Raw genomic sequence first — 15,900 nt, forward strand, 5'->3', positions numbered from 1 at the left:
GCCCAAGAAGTTCAACACGCGTAACATGCACACGTTCCCAGAACTGTGATGCCATTCAATATGGACCACACAGTAAACCGGGGTGGTCCGCCCTCCTTCTAACCGGTTCAACGGAGCAATATCAAAACGACACGAACTCTTCTCCCCGGAAGCCATCTCGTGGCCAGCAGACCTCGGCGTTTGGATGTAGAACTCACACCGGTCAAGCCATACGGTTTACCCCGTATTCTTGTACAGGGAAATTGAGTAAAAAATAAATTGTATATTTGTTTGTGTTTCTCTCTTGTGATGGGACTTTGTAGGATCAACGTTGAGAATTATAAGGGGCACGGGGTGACCAATAGGGTCTGAATTGGTCTGTAATAAGGTCGGGCACTGATTTGGGGTTGACAGCTATGAGAACTCCTGAACACATTGCCACCATACCCACGCGCAGACGTAGCCGACGAGTCTCTCTATATGTGAGTCTATGGGTCTTTCTGTATGGTACTGAATGGACTTCTTTCGCACCGTACGTAGCAAATCGTGGTAATCGAAGGTGCGGGTCTCCACGTGAGTGTACGAGTCTTTATGTGAGTGTATGATGGGTATGTACGTGAGTCTATGATGAGTCTATGCGTGAGTCTATGATGAGTCTATGATGAGTCTATATATGAGTCTATGATGGGTATGTACGTGAAAATGAACACCTCCACACACACCATGTCAGCCATGGGATGTAGTTTGACCATACTTCACCACGATGGTCAAAACTGTCTAACGCTTGTTTACCCAGGAAAGCCTCGCTGCATCTCACGCTTATTTCACGCGGGCACTCCTGCTTCGTTGTTCGCCGTCTGCGGACGATGATTACCACGCGTGAAACCCAACTGAGTGATTTGCGAGTAATTATTCACGTGTGAACGGTGACGCTGTCGCCGGCTCTCTTGCGAACGACGCCACGGGCATCTTAGAACAGCCCATATCGCGGTGGGCTAATCACTGCGCCACCGCTCGCCCAATGGTACTCGAAGTTCGGTTATAAACTTTAATGAGGTTTGTTTCTGCTGAAACCCGAAAAAGAAACGTCGACTACATTTACATACAACCTGAAAGTGATCCGTAACATCAATTCCCCAGGGGGAGCGGTGTGCCATGAACCCGAAGAGCCGAGTTCAATCCCAGGCCACGGCTAACATCAGTGGCCGGTGATATCAGAACCTCACATGCCTCCTAGCTCAGTCCTTACTGACCAGAATGGTGAAGTTTCGTCAACCAACCATTGCCCACATTCAGCAGTGGATCATCCAAAAGGCGGTAATAGATTAAAGTTGTTTTTATTTTATTTACCAGGTAAGGCCCACAGAGCAATATAGCTCGTTTTCAGAAGCGGGCATGAATCATAGCTCAACGAAGTTGCTTATCACGTGGAAATGTATAGCAGCCAAACACTCTAAACGAAGGTTGAATAAAAATGTGAAGAAAAACCGGAGAACCCGGAGAAAAATCCACGCGGTCACGGGGAGAGAAACACGCAAACTCCAAATATACAGCAGGCGTCAGGGTCAGGATCCGAACCCACGACCTCCTGCGGACCAGGCGAGGGAGTTAACATCTCCTAGCCACGGCAGCGCCCCTCATCAGCCCACCTGACCATCACCTGATGTTGACAGCGTCATCGATACGGCATTCAATTGTGCACGGATTACCATCGGCTCCGCACAGAGAGTTGCATTGCAAAAATAGCGCCGGAAGCCACAGGAGCCAATGCCCAAGACGGAGTCACTCACTCACGGCGGGGCGCGTGCCGAACCCAGCCCGGTGACAACTCGTCACGTGCTCAGCGAATCTCGTCACGCGTGCACCTGTAGGGACAGGGAGAGCACGTGACGCGTGCACCTGCAGGGACAGGGAGAGCACGTGACGCGTGCACCTGCAGGGACAGGGAGAGCACGTGACGCGTGCACCTGCAGGGACAGGGAGAGCACGTGACGCGTGCACCTGCAGGGACAGGGAGAACACGTGACGTGTGTACCTGCAGGGACAGGTGGAGCTCGCGACGCGCCATGAGAACCGACTGTAATCGCGTCGATTCCCCCAATCCATGATTCAGGTGGATGGACTGTCCAGGTAAAATTGACGGCCTTTTTGGGGGTGTTTGCTGTTCTCCCCTGCACCCCGCACCTACGATTAGCACGTTTGGCTACATACGGTGCGAAAGAAGTTCAACATACGGTACATACAGACGTGATACACGCGCTGTACCGTGTTGGCAGGCGGTGTGATGTACAGCACAGTTGGACTGATATTCCAGAGGTAGTCAATAGGATTCGATCCCCAGGCAGTTGGAAAGAACGGTGCAAGTGTCTTAACTAACTGCAAGGATCGTTGTTGGAGGACATAAATAGCAACATTCATAAGCGGACAATACGTCCTCCTTCACGTATCCATCTGTCAGCGTAATACGAAAAAATGCCATCCGATATTATTTAGTAAGTTTGCTGCCCGGACGGCTGCCAGCACTGCAGGGAGTGACGGATTGACGGAGGGTCACGTGTCCAAAGGGTGCGCTTAGAGTTGGTCATCTTCCAAATAGCTATTGCGTGCGTGAAAGACGTTTAACAACCTTGATTTGAAGCTTTCGTGACTGCAGGAATCCATACTCGTTGGCTCTTTCGGTAATGTCACGTAGAGTAGAAAAATAAAATAAAACATGAAATAATATATCACGACGTTTCGATCGCAACACGAGCGGTCGTCCTCAGGCGTAAAAAAATAATCCAGCAGTTGAACTGCTGAACCAGCGAGAGTTGTTACAACAAGAGGTTGTTTATGACTACTGAATTATTTTTTCGCCTGAGGACGACCCGCTTGTGTTGCGATCGAAAAGGTCGCGATATATTATTTTTTGCTTTATTTTATTTTTCTACCTACCTGACTTTACCGACAGAACCAAAGAACACGTTTAACCTTACACTGGCGTTTCCTTTGTGTTCATTGTAAAGTGCATGCCACCGCCGCCGCTGTTGGAAGAGGACCTCTCACTGTATTGCGTGGCGAGTCGTGGGGGTGGATACATTTGAACATACTTCACCAGGCTGGTCAGCGTGGGCTGGTGAAGGTGGGGCAGCATGGTGCTGCGTGCTCATCTTGATGCAATGCCCTCGGCTTCCATCAACGTGGCCCGTGGCACCTGTCGAACCACGTGACCTGTCACCCGGCAAGGCGATGCCAGCCAACCACAACCCTGCTAGGTTTCGATTTAAAGCTTTCGTGACTGCAGGGATTCTTATTCTTGGTTCTTTCGGTAAAGTCACGTAGAAGGGAAATAATAAATAATAAAAATATTAAAAATAATAAAATTCTCACGACATTTCGACCACAACACAAGCAGCCGTCCTCAGGTGAAGAACAGAGCTGTCGGAAAGTCTTCATTAGGAAAGACAGCGTCCTAATTAGGACGGCTGCTTGTGTTGTGGTCGAAACGTCGTGAGAATTTTATAATATTTTTTATTATTTTATTATTTCCCTTCTACGTGACTTTACCGAACGAACCAAGAATATGAACCCTGCTAGGACTGGACTTGTGCCAATGTCATCACGACGAGGACAAACCCCACCCAGTCTTGTTTGCTTCGTATTAAAAAAAAAAGTTGCACGCCAAATACAGCTCACCGTGACAACCAATCATTGTTCCAAACGACCACACGCAAACACCCCGATCTGTAGCAAAACCAACAATGCCGGAAGGGGGTGGGGGGGGTAACACAACTGGGCAGTGGCGTTATGCCTCACCGGGTCATTCCACGTGGCGTGAGCAGTCTTGCCCGACGAGACCAAACCCACCCCCCCCCCCCCCAACTTGTCTATGGATCTTGGCGAACATCGCGCCTGGAAAGTGGTTGGATGAGCGAGAAACATTCCTTGGCTGCCACCGACGTTGGTATCGACCACAATCGCAACTGGAGTGAACCGTCCCACACCAAAGTCCACTTAACTCGCTCAATAGTGTGAGTGTACCACGTCATTTCACGCGTGTTTGGTCGGCAATGCAAATGAGTTTCTTGCTTAGTCTCTCAATGTAAAATCAGCCGCAGTGTGAACAAAGTAAACGGGTGTGGGGAGAGCCTTGTAGGGAGCTTGAAGCTACAATGCACTCCAGGTGCAGAGGACCAATTTTACAAGAATGCACCCAATCCAGGTAACGCAATGGAGCCTGGGGGCATTGCTTGGATGGGCGACAACGCACACAACAGGTGTTACTTCGATTTAAAGCTTTCGTGACTGCAGGGATTCATCCTCTTGGTTCTTTTGGTAAAGGGACTTTACCGAAAGAACCAAAGGTGTTATACCCTTGTTTTTTCGGTTAAGTCACGTAGGTGACAAAATAGGAAATGAAAATAAATTATTCACGTTTCGGAAGCAAACAAGCATCCCGTCAGCTTTGACCGCTCCAGCAAGATCCTTGCAGTCACGAAAACTGCAAATCTAGAACAGGTGATAAGCTGCTGCGGGGTTACGCGATGGGCAGCGCAATAATCCATTGCACTACAATACTATGGGTCAATTCTAACTCTTCCTTCGACCAACAAAAAAAACCCTTTGCCATCAGTGGTCCCCCTCCTTATAGCCCTGGCACACCAGGAAAACCGGTCCAGTCCCCATCCAACTCCTTGCCCCGGGCGTAGTGAAACGCAGGCGCGCCTGCAGGTTGGACTCCACCTGCATGGGGCAGTGCTGCACCCTCGTGGAGTTTCGCAGGTTGGCCTCAATATTCGGCGTTCTGGGCGGTATTGTGTGCGGCTCTAGCGGAGCGTAGTAACATGGCTTCGTGTGTAAGTGGGGTCTGCATTCTCAGTGGCCTGTTAATCTCCATTCCGGAGCCGAGGACTCGAAAATGCCGACACCAAGTAGTACTGCAAATTGAGCGTGGCTGGCGTTGAGAACACTTAAAACCACGAATTGGTGTGGTTTAGAAACATTTGTCGATGCGCATCCTCTGGCTGGTAATATATTCGAGCTACGCAAGCCTCCATATGATAAAGGGAAATAACAAAGATTGTTTTCCTTGCAAGTTTATTTTTCTTTTAAGAGACATCTCAATTCATCAGTAGTTTACATTCCAGGTCAGAGCCACACTAGGGTGCCACAAAAGGGTGCACAAGATTACACAAAAACACATCTAAGGCGACGTGCATGGAAGCACGCGAGCAAGTACTCGTCTCATGCAACAACAATCTTCGTCTTGAGCAGCGCCTCGTCAGTCACCGGCACGGACGCGCCGGGCAGCTCGAGGTTACCCGGTGGTCCGCACGCGATCCCGTAGGAGGGTGGCTGCCCTCCCAAGTCGCAGTCCGCCACCGCCCGCAACTGCCGCGAGCCTCTCCGCGTTACCACGAAGCAGCCGAGCGAGACGAGGGCCCCGACGAAGGCGGTGACGAGCAGCAGCGGAACGAGGATGGGCGTGGAGAGGCCTGGATGTGGGGGGGTGTGCATATCCGCAAGTCAATTATTTTATGCCAAATTTGAAATTACACGTCAAAGTAGAGCAATGCCTTGGAAGTGCCATGTTGGTTAAAGCTTCAAGGTCACTGCAGCACGCGAACCGTGAAACTAGATATTTGGAAAAGCTTCATTTCAGGATGAATAAAGTTACTAAATAATACTCTGTACTCAAAATGGGCGAGCCAGAACGGGGCTTGCGGGCCAACATGTTGTAGAAAGACTGCCAAGGAATCAGAGGAACGCAGGGACAGATACCACGTGGTTAGAGAGACCTCACCGTGGGTGGACTGGGTGACTTCGATCTCCACCTCATCGTCAACGATCCTCATGGGTCCGATGGATAGCACCCCTTCGAACGTGTCGGCATGCCTCGTGTGCCTCTTCACCCTTCCGCCTTGACATCCCTGCCGCAAGCAGCACCCAACCACTCGATTAGGGTTGTTTAAATTACCACACGAAGTTAGATCACAATAAGGGTTCGTCAAGACGAATATCTGTAGCATCTTACAACCCTTGGAGCTAGTGACATTCTAGTCGAGGGGGGGGGGCGGGGGGTAACCTTGCATGTGTCAAGTTCATAAAGGCTTATGTCACGTCAAGAATTAAGTTCATCTAACGCATCAAAACAGTCAGCGCCAAGGCAAGCAAATCAAACGCCACAACACCCAATTGTTCAGTAGGAGACCCGTGGGTGACAAAGCCAGACGACTGCAGACTCACCGGGACGCACTGACTGCTGTTGACGCTGAAGCAGACCCGCACAGAGCAGTGGACGTAGACCAGCTGGTACTGGATGCCGATGAACTTCAACATTTGGACGCTGAAGTCCACGCTGCTGTCATTGCCGTTCACGCTGTGGAAAGCGGCGGTCTGGTCCGCGGGACATCTACCTCGCCAGACAGATTAGATATAAAGTTGCAGGTCAGTGGAATGGCAAGCGAGTGTTACGTTAAGGAAAAGCCCGAGTGAAATTAAGGTCATTGACATACTGCAAGGGAGGCAAATGCTAATAGCCATATTCCTGAACTGCTTGACAAATAGGACTAGCAAGGAGTGGTAGCTCGATAAATAGTGATGGGTAACCGCGATCTAGAACAGATAAGGCCAAGTGCATGCAAGTAGAAACCATGTCGCCAAGGTCTGCATGGTAGATGCCACAAAGCCCCTTCCGTAAAACAATGGGGCAAGTTTTAGTTGCAGTTACCGATCCAACTGCAAGCTCGAGTACAGAATTAATGCGAGAGGTTACATTAAAGAGTAGTCCAAGCCTGGTTTGTACACGAAAGGAATTTGTCAGTGGGTCAGGATGGCAGTACAGAAGGGAATCTTGAGCCATCAGCTGCTCTTTTCACGCAAGAATTTTGCATCCAGCTTCAAGCCAAAGTGTTATTAGGACGTGGGTGAATATGGCTTTTGGGTTACTTGTCCAAAACTGTAATTACGTCAGAGGCGTTCATCCAGTGGAACAGGCAGCCCAACCACGCAGCAGTAGGAAGTGGGCAAAGTTAAAAAGCAGCACGAATGTTACGGTGCAAAAATGTGGAGCCCATTTCTTACAAGGGATGTTTGTCCAGCATGATAGGGGTAGACTAAAATACCCTAGGCGTTTTATGGAGATAGAGCCGTGGGGGTTGAACACAAAGCGTTGTAAAAGAGATGGGCATTTGGCCAAATCAGTGCAACAAAACTAATGGAATTTTTTTTATTTCGCACGCTGCACTCCCCCCCCCCCCCCCCCTTGCTAACCCAGGAACAAAGATCACCAAATGGCTGGGACCTCACCCGTCGTTGAAGAGCTTGTGGTTGATGGGGTCAGACGCGTTGTCGCTCGGCGTGCACCAGCAGTTCACGAGGAGGAGGTTGAAGTCCCCCTTGGCGTCAGTCTCCTTGTCCTTGGAGTGCATGTGCAGGAAGACCCGCACGTAAATCCGATCGAAGGAGCTCAGCTTGGGCGAGACCGCGTACTGGTCAGCCGCGGAGAAGTTGGCACTCTTGTAGAGAGACATGGCGACCCGCAGGACACCATCTCGCTCCGGGAGGAGGAATGTCCTGCCGCGAGAAAGGTCAGGGACGGTTTAGGGTTGAATGCAGGTTTTTCACAATGGCGATTGTTGCCATGGTCAACTTCACAGCAATGCTGTAAAAACGGTTGTATTCCATTTGTAATTTTATACCAAAACGGCATTGAGGCTGCAGTTCTTGCAAACCAAATGCACAAAAATTGACGAACACTAGTGGCAGCAGACGGCCAGAGTGACATTAAGCGCATCTGGCCGAGAAAGCCACAACTTTCCAGATAGATTGTCCCGCAGACTGCAGGCGATCGCAGCGCATAGCCGTCACGTTTCCCAAGCCCGGGGTCAGGAGAGACACCCACAGGGAAAGGGAGCTGGAAACTCACAAGAGGGCGCTGGTGACGGCGACATCGGAAGCCACGCGCTCCTCCAGGGGATACACGCAGGAGAAGTCCAGCACGAAGTAGATCCTCTCGATCACGTTAGAGCGGTTCCCGATCACTACCTGGTATGCGATGTTCACGTGGGTGTCGTTCACCTGCAAACACGGAGGGGTAAAAAGAGTCCCAATGGAAGATGCTTGAGACCAGTTTCAGTACTTTGGTCATTGAACAAAAAGCACTTGTTTAGCCATTACTTAAATCACACGGGTGCGATGGCGAGTAAACGTGCTACATTTTAACATCAGGAGGCACGCTTTGCACAGCCATCTTTTGTAGATTTTAAACAGCAGCAGTTAACGTAATTGCTTTATAATCGTGGATCTCGAAGCCAGCTTAGCAATCCCTGGCGTGGTGGGTGAAAGAGGGGGGGGGGGGGGGGGGACGACGACATACCATCATCTTGGCACCGCATTCCTCACGACCGTGCGTCTGCTTCATGAGAAGGTGGCTCACGCCCTGGGAGACGCTCTTGCGAGCCAGGCAAGCCTCGCTGGGCACCGCGTTCAGGGAAGTGTGACGCGCCAGCACCACGGTGGTGGCCGTGATGTTGTGCCACGCGAGAAAGTCGTTCTCCAGGGACGCACTCACCTCGCTCGCCCCGCAGTCCACGCGGAGGAGCACCTCTGGGTGGAGAAACGGAGGAAGCACAAATTGGAGACTGTTTAGAAACAGGCGTCTTCATTTGCAGGGATACGTGGGATTACTGGTGGCGTTCAATATAGCCTCTGATAAGACACGTGGAAAGCCCCCCCCCCTCCCCACAATCGTAGCAGGTTTTTACGCGTTTAATTTAAAGTCTATGGAACAAACGAGGATCGACACTGCGTGCCAAAACGGCGCTTTGGTTTAAAATCCACCACGAGTGGGGAAACCGCTTTCCTCCATAGCGCAGGGACGCCAACGGATTGCGGTTGGCAAATTTTAGTAGAACATCCACAAGGCCAAGGAAACAAGACACCCCCCCCCCCCCCATACAGCCCGTAGCAGACGACTTTGGTCAGGGCAAGTGCCGTTAGCGAGCACCTAAAAAAGGTGCCCGAAAGGCACTCGAGGGGGTGTGTGGCCAAATCCACGCTCAGCCGCCTTAGTCGCCCCAGTGGCGATGCTTACACCACACGCAATTAAAAAAATGAATTAACCCGTAAAAACAAAGTTAACTAAAAATCCTTTATATGCGTGGCATCGGTTTTAAACCCGTTTTACCACTTTCAAGAACCTGGCGGCTTCAATTTAACTGCTCTATAGTCGCCATTGTACAGCGTGAGGGCAGGGATTTCATGCCATGTGGTTAGTCAACATGTGCGTCATCATGAAACAGGCAGCGAGTCCTCTGGCTTGAGATGGCTGCCACCGATGGGTCAGATGCTTGTCCTGGCACCATTAAGCAATTAGTAATTAAATAGTTAAAACATTCCCCAAAAGTATAAAATTTTGGAAAAAAATTCACGAAAATTGTCACGCACAACGAGTATGTTTGCATAATGTCAGCTCGATTGGATCACGGAAAGTGGGTTAAAAACGGCCGAAAGATTTGCACGGTCGTAAGCGCGCAAGCAAGCAAGGGAACTTAATGTTAAGGATTTAAAAAAGGCAGTGTCGATCGAGGGAGAGGGCTTGGAGAAGAGTCGCTGGTGTCGACCGCGAGCAGACACCTGAGCAGTTGCGCCCCGTGTAGCCATGGAAGCAGGTGCAGACGTAAGAGCCTTGCGGAGTCACGCCACACAGACCACCGTTCTGGCACAAGCCAGGGAGACAAACTTGCTGCGTGTCCAGCGCTGGTCCCGCGGTCTGGTTAGCCTTCGCGACCTCGGCAGTAGCAGTCACCGAGGTCGTGGCTACCGCGGTGGAGGACGAGGCAGAGGCGATGGTTGGGGAGGACGTGATGGTGGAAGCGGCAGTCGAAGAGTCGGTCGCAGCCGCAGCCAGGGGGAGGGTGATCGCGGTTGCATTTATTGCCGCTGGCAAAGCGTCTGTAGACAGCGTTAGCGCCAAGGGTAAACGAACAGCAAGGTGTTTAGGAGTTTCCATTTGGTTGAACATCAGGAGCGCCGCTTAACGCGAGACGCCGTTGTTGAAGTGCGCAAAATTCGGGTCGGACCCGGCTAGAACGTGTAAAACAAGCCGCACTGCCGACCTGACAAGGCTTGACAGATGTAGTAGTTAAATGAAAAGGTTATAGGGCTTGGAAGGTCGATTAGCTGATATACAAGTGTATTATTCATCGGTGGATATAGCAGATTTGCTTTTTAAAACACTTTGTTCCCATAATGATTGGTTTAGGAAAGTGGGATAATTGGTGCTCCCAAGAGGTGAACTCGCTCATTGGCCGTCAGCAGGCCATGTTGGCGTAAACCACCATCAAGCCGCACACTTCCTACCTCTACGGGAACTATTTCATTGGAGAGTCGCGGCTGACAAACGCTTGGTATTAGACATAGGCCGTTGCATACAAAAGAAATGCAAGTATTACACGTCATAATGCACAAATTAGGGAGATGTACGAATTAAACTTACGTCAGGGACTAGACTTAGCAGGAAAGGGTCAATGAGCAAATGACACTTAGAGGAAACGTGGCCACAAAGGATAGGTCAACCCAATGGCTTGCCGTGGTGGCATTGTAGCAACAAAACTAGAACGTACACCAATTTTAAAAGGAGAAAAAACAGGGAGAAATCCACACGACCACGGGGAAGACATGGAAACAGGCGTCAGGGTCGCGATTGAACCTACGACCTCCTGCATTCCTGGTGAAGTAGTTTAACATTTCACCACCGTGGCCAAGACATTTCAAATCAAGCTGAAATGCTTGAACGAGTACTTTTTGGGCTGTAGAGAATTTTTAAGTAGAAAACGATATAGGTTGAGACGTTAGGTCTCGTGCAAGCGAATGAAAGGTTTGCCTACCTTGGGCATTTGCGCCAGTGGCAAACGCAACTGCGAACAGCAGGGCAAGAGCTAGGGGCGCCATTAGGAAAAGCTGAAAATATAAAAGCAAAGGTCAACGTACGCTTGGTTAGACACAACGGCCGCAAAAAAGGCCACATCTTGATTTGAAGCTTTCGTGATTGCAGGAATCCACCATTTGGTTCTTTCGGTAAAGTCACGCAAGTAGAAAAACAAAATAAATCACGACGTTTCAGGCGCAACAACAGTTATCTTGCCTTCCCACCTGACGGACCGATTGTGGTGCTGCGCCCGAAACGTCGCGACTTATTTTATACCTACGCAACTTTACCAAAAGGAACCAAAGCGTATGAAAGTTAAAGTTCCAGATAGACGCAATAATCCATTCGTTCCAGCGGTAAGGTTGCCATACGGTGGACCAAGTAGCTTGGCATGGCCAGGTACTCCGACAAGGCACCACCGAGCCAGGAGGCTTGAAAGGGTCCAAAAGTTCGGATGATTTTTAACATAACGCTTATTAGAACTAAAACGCATTACTAGGTTGTCAATAACACTGCTGTAAAAAGGAGGCTGCCCAAAAAGCGTCTATATTCGTCTGTACACGGCATTTAAAAAAGGCAGAGTTGAACAAAAGTTTAGCAGATGTGCACGAATCTAATGCAGCAAGTAAATTACGAAACAGAACCAATAATCTGCTAGTCTAAATTGAAGTTGTTCGTAGGCGATGAAGAGAACACCACGAAAAAGCGTATTTTACACAACATGTACCCATTAAAAAAAAAAAAACAGGGACCCATTACCTCTACACAACGGTTGCACACGAACCATGAAACTGAATAATCTCTTCCCAACTTTAGTCCCAAGCAGATTGGCAGAGTTTAGCCAAAACACCGTTCCATTGGTTCTGGAGTCATCCTTCATATTAATCAAGGTCCCAGCTGGATCTCTCCCCCTCCACCTACAATTTAAATAGTAGGACTCTTAAGCATCTAGGACAATTCCCGTTCGTGAATAAAGCTAAATAAACATACCTCAACCAGCTCTGGAGGCTTTCCCACAAACAGTTATCCTTCACACGATAGAACCGGCATTTAAGAGAAGACGTCCAGGCAAGGTCTAGACAACGCTTACCCTCTCCAACGTGAAAAAAAACTAAACCCCCAAACGCGTTTCTCGATTCAGTACTTAACCCACCGCTACAATAAGCCGACGATCAGCAGCCCATTATTGGGAAATACAACGACAAGAATCCCGTAGAACGCCGATACTTACATCACGAGTCAGTCCCACTCGCGAAAACTACAAAAACTAGACTACAGAGCAAGCTGCAACACGACAACCACAGCACACCTCGACCATTTATACCATCCCGAGACAATGGTGGTGGTGGTCACGTGATTGGTGGTGGGGTGGGGGGGGAATCAGTCGAGTAATTTAGGCGTTCATTGTTTAATTACCTCCCAATCTGTCTGTCGGTGTTGCCGTCCAATTTGCTTAATTACCACGGTTTCTGTCTCGACCTCCTCCCAAATCTTCACTAATTATCGTCAAAGCGACTGCACGCGCGCAACACCGTTTGCAAATCATGCGCGATCACCCAGCCACTCGCCTCCTCCTTCGCACATCCGTCGAGCCGCACGTGCAAGTCCAGGCTGCGATGAGACCACGGCTTGGGAATTGCTCTGGAGCGGTGGGAGCGATGGTTCACGCTTCGCGCTGTGAGTAAATTGTTGGAGTTTTGAAAAGTGAAATGTCCCGGCCCACGGCTAACATCAGTTGCCTGAGTGATATCATCAATCGGTGTCTGCGTTGCCACCTTCATCAAACTCGGCACTGGCCAACGCGGTGAAGTATGGTCAAACAATCCCCGTATGACCGACAGCGACATATCGATCTCTCCGTGATTATGAGATGTCGAAATCCATGTGACGGCCCATGCTCGTTTTCGAATCAAATTATTATTGTTGTTGTTATTTGCGTGAGAACAAATAAAAAGTGTGTGGGGGGGGGGGGGTTGGCTCAGGGCATATGTCGACATTCTTCGAGAACATTCGAATTTGCGTTCGTGGCGTTTGCTGCACGTGGCTGTACATTGCCACCGCGTCACTCAAATCGCGTCCAATCGGCCGCTCATTGGACAATCAGCTGCATCGGGCAATCGAGGAGAGCCCACGTGCCCTTTTGGAATATCGTTGACGCACGTGCCGCGTGCTGTGATGGATAATTGCCGCTCGCTCAATTGTCTGAGCACGGGTGACGACTGCGCCCCTCGTGATTCGATGAAAGAGTCGATTATTGTGGTCACACTGCACAGCAGAACGGAGCTTCTTCTTCTGCGTGTGGCTGATGGACGCTGTTCAGTTCATGTTGAAGTAACCCTGTGCGCCAAGAAGCTCTTACATCGGGTTCCATCAGCAAAAACTACAACGCCGTTTCTTCGAAAAGCGTAACAAGTCACAGTAAAATACAGTAATAATAACCAATAACAGATCATTCTAGATTTGAAGCTTTCGTGACTGCAAGGATTCATACTCTTAGGTTTTTTGGTAAAGTCACGTATGTAAAAATAAATAAAGAATAAAAAGAAATAATAATAAAAGTAATAGAAAAAAGTAAATTAATTAATATTTCATTATAGTTTGTATAAACTAGTAATTTATTAATTAATTATTTCCCCTACGTGACTTTACCGAAAATATCAGATAAGTTGAATATAAAATATTACGAGCAAATAATAATCGCAATGTAAACATTTTCTTTTTTTAATAAACAAAAATTAAGCTTAGTATAGATTGTCATCAAATACCACGCTGTATCTCTAAAAAAAACTAGTTCTGCCATTGTAATGAAAATGCAGATACAGCCTCAAACATGATGGCATTATATTGAGGAATAAAAAAAACAGCATACATAAAAAAACGGAGTGTAAACAATGCGCATAAAGTTGTCGCTTACAGGCAAATACTATTTATACCTCGTCTAACCCTTTATACATTAGCAGCTAGGCAGGAAGTTACTTGAAAGTAGTGATTTAAGCGTGGAGGTCCAGATGTCTTGTGACCCCCCCCCCTCCCCAATTAATTGGCCCCGAACATCTTTTTCCCCTTCAGAAAATATTTAATTTAATTCAGCTTTATTTTTATTACTTTATTATTTCCCTTCTACGTGACTTTACCGAAATAACCAAGAAGATATTTTTCCTCTTTGTACGTTCATTTATGTTTTAAACGAGCCTTACTTTAAAAAAAAAAGTTTTAGATAATTAAAGTTGGGGGGAGGGGGGTCACAAGACATTTGGACCACCCTGTCGATCGACAACAATGATGATTTACCCCCCTTGGGGTGGTTGATGATGAGCCGGACGATTGCGCGCGGAGCGGCGTGGTTCTCATCGCCGTGACGATGCCGACTCATTCGTATTTTTCTGAATGGAGACATTGAGTCGTCATGCGCCTCCGATGGTTCTGTTCTGGGTGACGGCCGCAGTCTCTGGCTGGCCGGAGAGTTTCATTTATTCATTGTCTACGTGTGCATGAGGAAGGTGCCATCCGCATCTAGCTGCCGTCATGGTTTGTGTGCGCGTGCGTGGCGTATACCTGATTAGGACGGTGGGCTACGTACGGCGCGAAAGAGGTTCATCACGCACGGTGCATACGTGCAAGCGACCTCCAGCGGGTGGCACGGGCCGCGTGTCACGATGCACGTGTCTTACAAATCCGAGTGGCGTCCGTGATACATGGTGCTCTCACGATGCACTTGCTCACCTGCACCCTCACCTGCACGCTCACCTGCACGCTCACCTACTCGCTCACCTGCACACTCACCTGCACACTCACCTGCACATTCACCTGCACACTCACCTACACACTCACATGCACACTCACCTGCACACTCACCTACACATTCACCTGTACACTTACCTACACGCTCGCCTGCACACTCACCTGCACATTCACCTGCACACTCACATGCACACTCACCTGCACACTCACCTACACACTCACCTACACACTCACCTGCACACTCACCTGCACACTCACCAGCACGCTCACCTGCACGCTCACCTGCACACTCACCTGCACATTCACCTGCACATTCACCTGCACACTCACCAGCACGCTCACCTGCACGCTCACCTGCACACTCACCTGCACATTCACCTGCACATTCACCTGCACACTCGTGTTTTGTCCACCGGAATTCTTCTCGCGAAGTGTGCACACAGCGCGTCGTGTACGGACTGCACGCGTACGAAGACAACGATTCCCCCCCCCCCTCACCTCTTGCATAAACACTGTCGGAGCAAGCGCTGTGAGTTAGCCCCAATCGAATGTCGAGACATTGTGGCACACGAGGGCGTGGGTGACCAGCAGCACCACGCCCGGCCGCCTTTATCCCCGAATGACGACGTTTACGCATCGCACCGGCTGACGTTCAGATAATCGTCACCGATGTTGGCCGTGAGCGGGGATCGAACTCGGGTCACTGGGTTCGTGGCGTTAAACCGCTGCAGCCGCCGCTACGCGATGATCGTGGAGGTGACTTGGACCACGCATCACCGCAGTGGTGGCGAGTGCGGGTAGAAGGCGTGGAGGAGACACGTGGACATACCCGTCAACCCATACTGCTTACCCCGTATTCTTGTACAGGTACATTGAAATGTTCAGGTCCATACGGCATACAGCCGTTGTGTGTTCTCCCTTGTGTTGTGACTTGGTAGGATGAACATTGAGATTTTTCAGGGGACGGGGTGACCAATAAGGTCTGAATTGGTCTGTAATATGGTCGTCACTGATAAGGAGTTGACAGGTATGTAGTAGTGTTTAGTGTCGTGTATAGTAGTGTATAATGTTGTGTATAGCATCGGATAAACGTTGAGATATACAAGGACACGGGGTGAGCAATGTCTGAATTTGTATGTAATAAGGTAAGGCAATGAGAAGGGGTTAATAGGTATGTATTGTAGTGTATAGTCTAGTGTATAGTATAGTCTAGTGTATAGTAGTGGTGAATAGTAGTTGGCAGGTCTGTAATAAAATAGGCACCGCTAAGA

General features: G+C 49.2%; 1 protein-coding gene across 1 annotated transcript; it reads right to left on the reverse strand.

The window, feature by feature from the left end:
- Positions 1-6,069: 6,069 nt before the first annotated feature.
- On the reverse strand, positions 6,070-10,911 carry LOC133340351 (uromodulin-like). The gene is made up of 7 exons (XM_061548494.1): positions 10,848-10,911; positions 9,595-9,912; positions 8,336-8,565; positions 7,886-8,037; positions 7,267-7,533; positions 6,205-6,370; positions 6,070-6,096 (listed from the first exon to the last, which is right to left on the reverse strand). Exons 1-7 carry the CDS (start codon positions 10,909-10,911, stop codon positions 6,070-6,072), a joined length of 1,224 nt encoding a protein of 407 aa, XP_061404478.1.
- Positions 10,912-15,900: the final 4,989 nt, after the last annotated feature.

The sequence above is a fragment of the Lethenteron reissneri genome, chromosome 9 (assembly GCF_015708825.2).
Source record: "Lethenteron reissneri isolate LAM-NWPU_2019-01 chromosome 9, ASM1570882v1, whole genome shotgun sequence".
Taxonomy (NCBI): domain Eukaryota; kingdom Metazoa; phylum Chordata; class Hyperoartia; order Petromyzontiformes; family Petromyzontidae; genus Lethenteron; species Lethenteron reissneri.

Bases quoted from the DNA above. Each gene is read 5' to 3' on its own strand.
- LOC133340351 (XM_061548494.1), bottom strand. From the start codon at position 10,911: ATGGCGCCCCTAGCTCTTGCCCTGCTGTTCGCAGTTGCGTTTGCCACT. The intron at 6,371-7,266 runs GTGAGGTCCCAG...CTGGCGAGGTAG, and splicing joins CACAAGCTCTTCAACGACGG to ATGTCCCGCGGACCAGACCG. The intron at 6,097-6,204 runs GTGAGTCTGCAG...TTGATGCGTTAG, and splicing joins ACAGCAGTCAGTGCGTCCCG to ATGAACTTAATTCTTGACGT.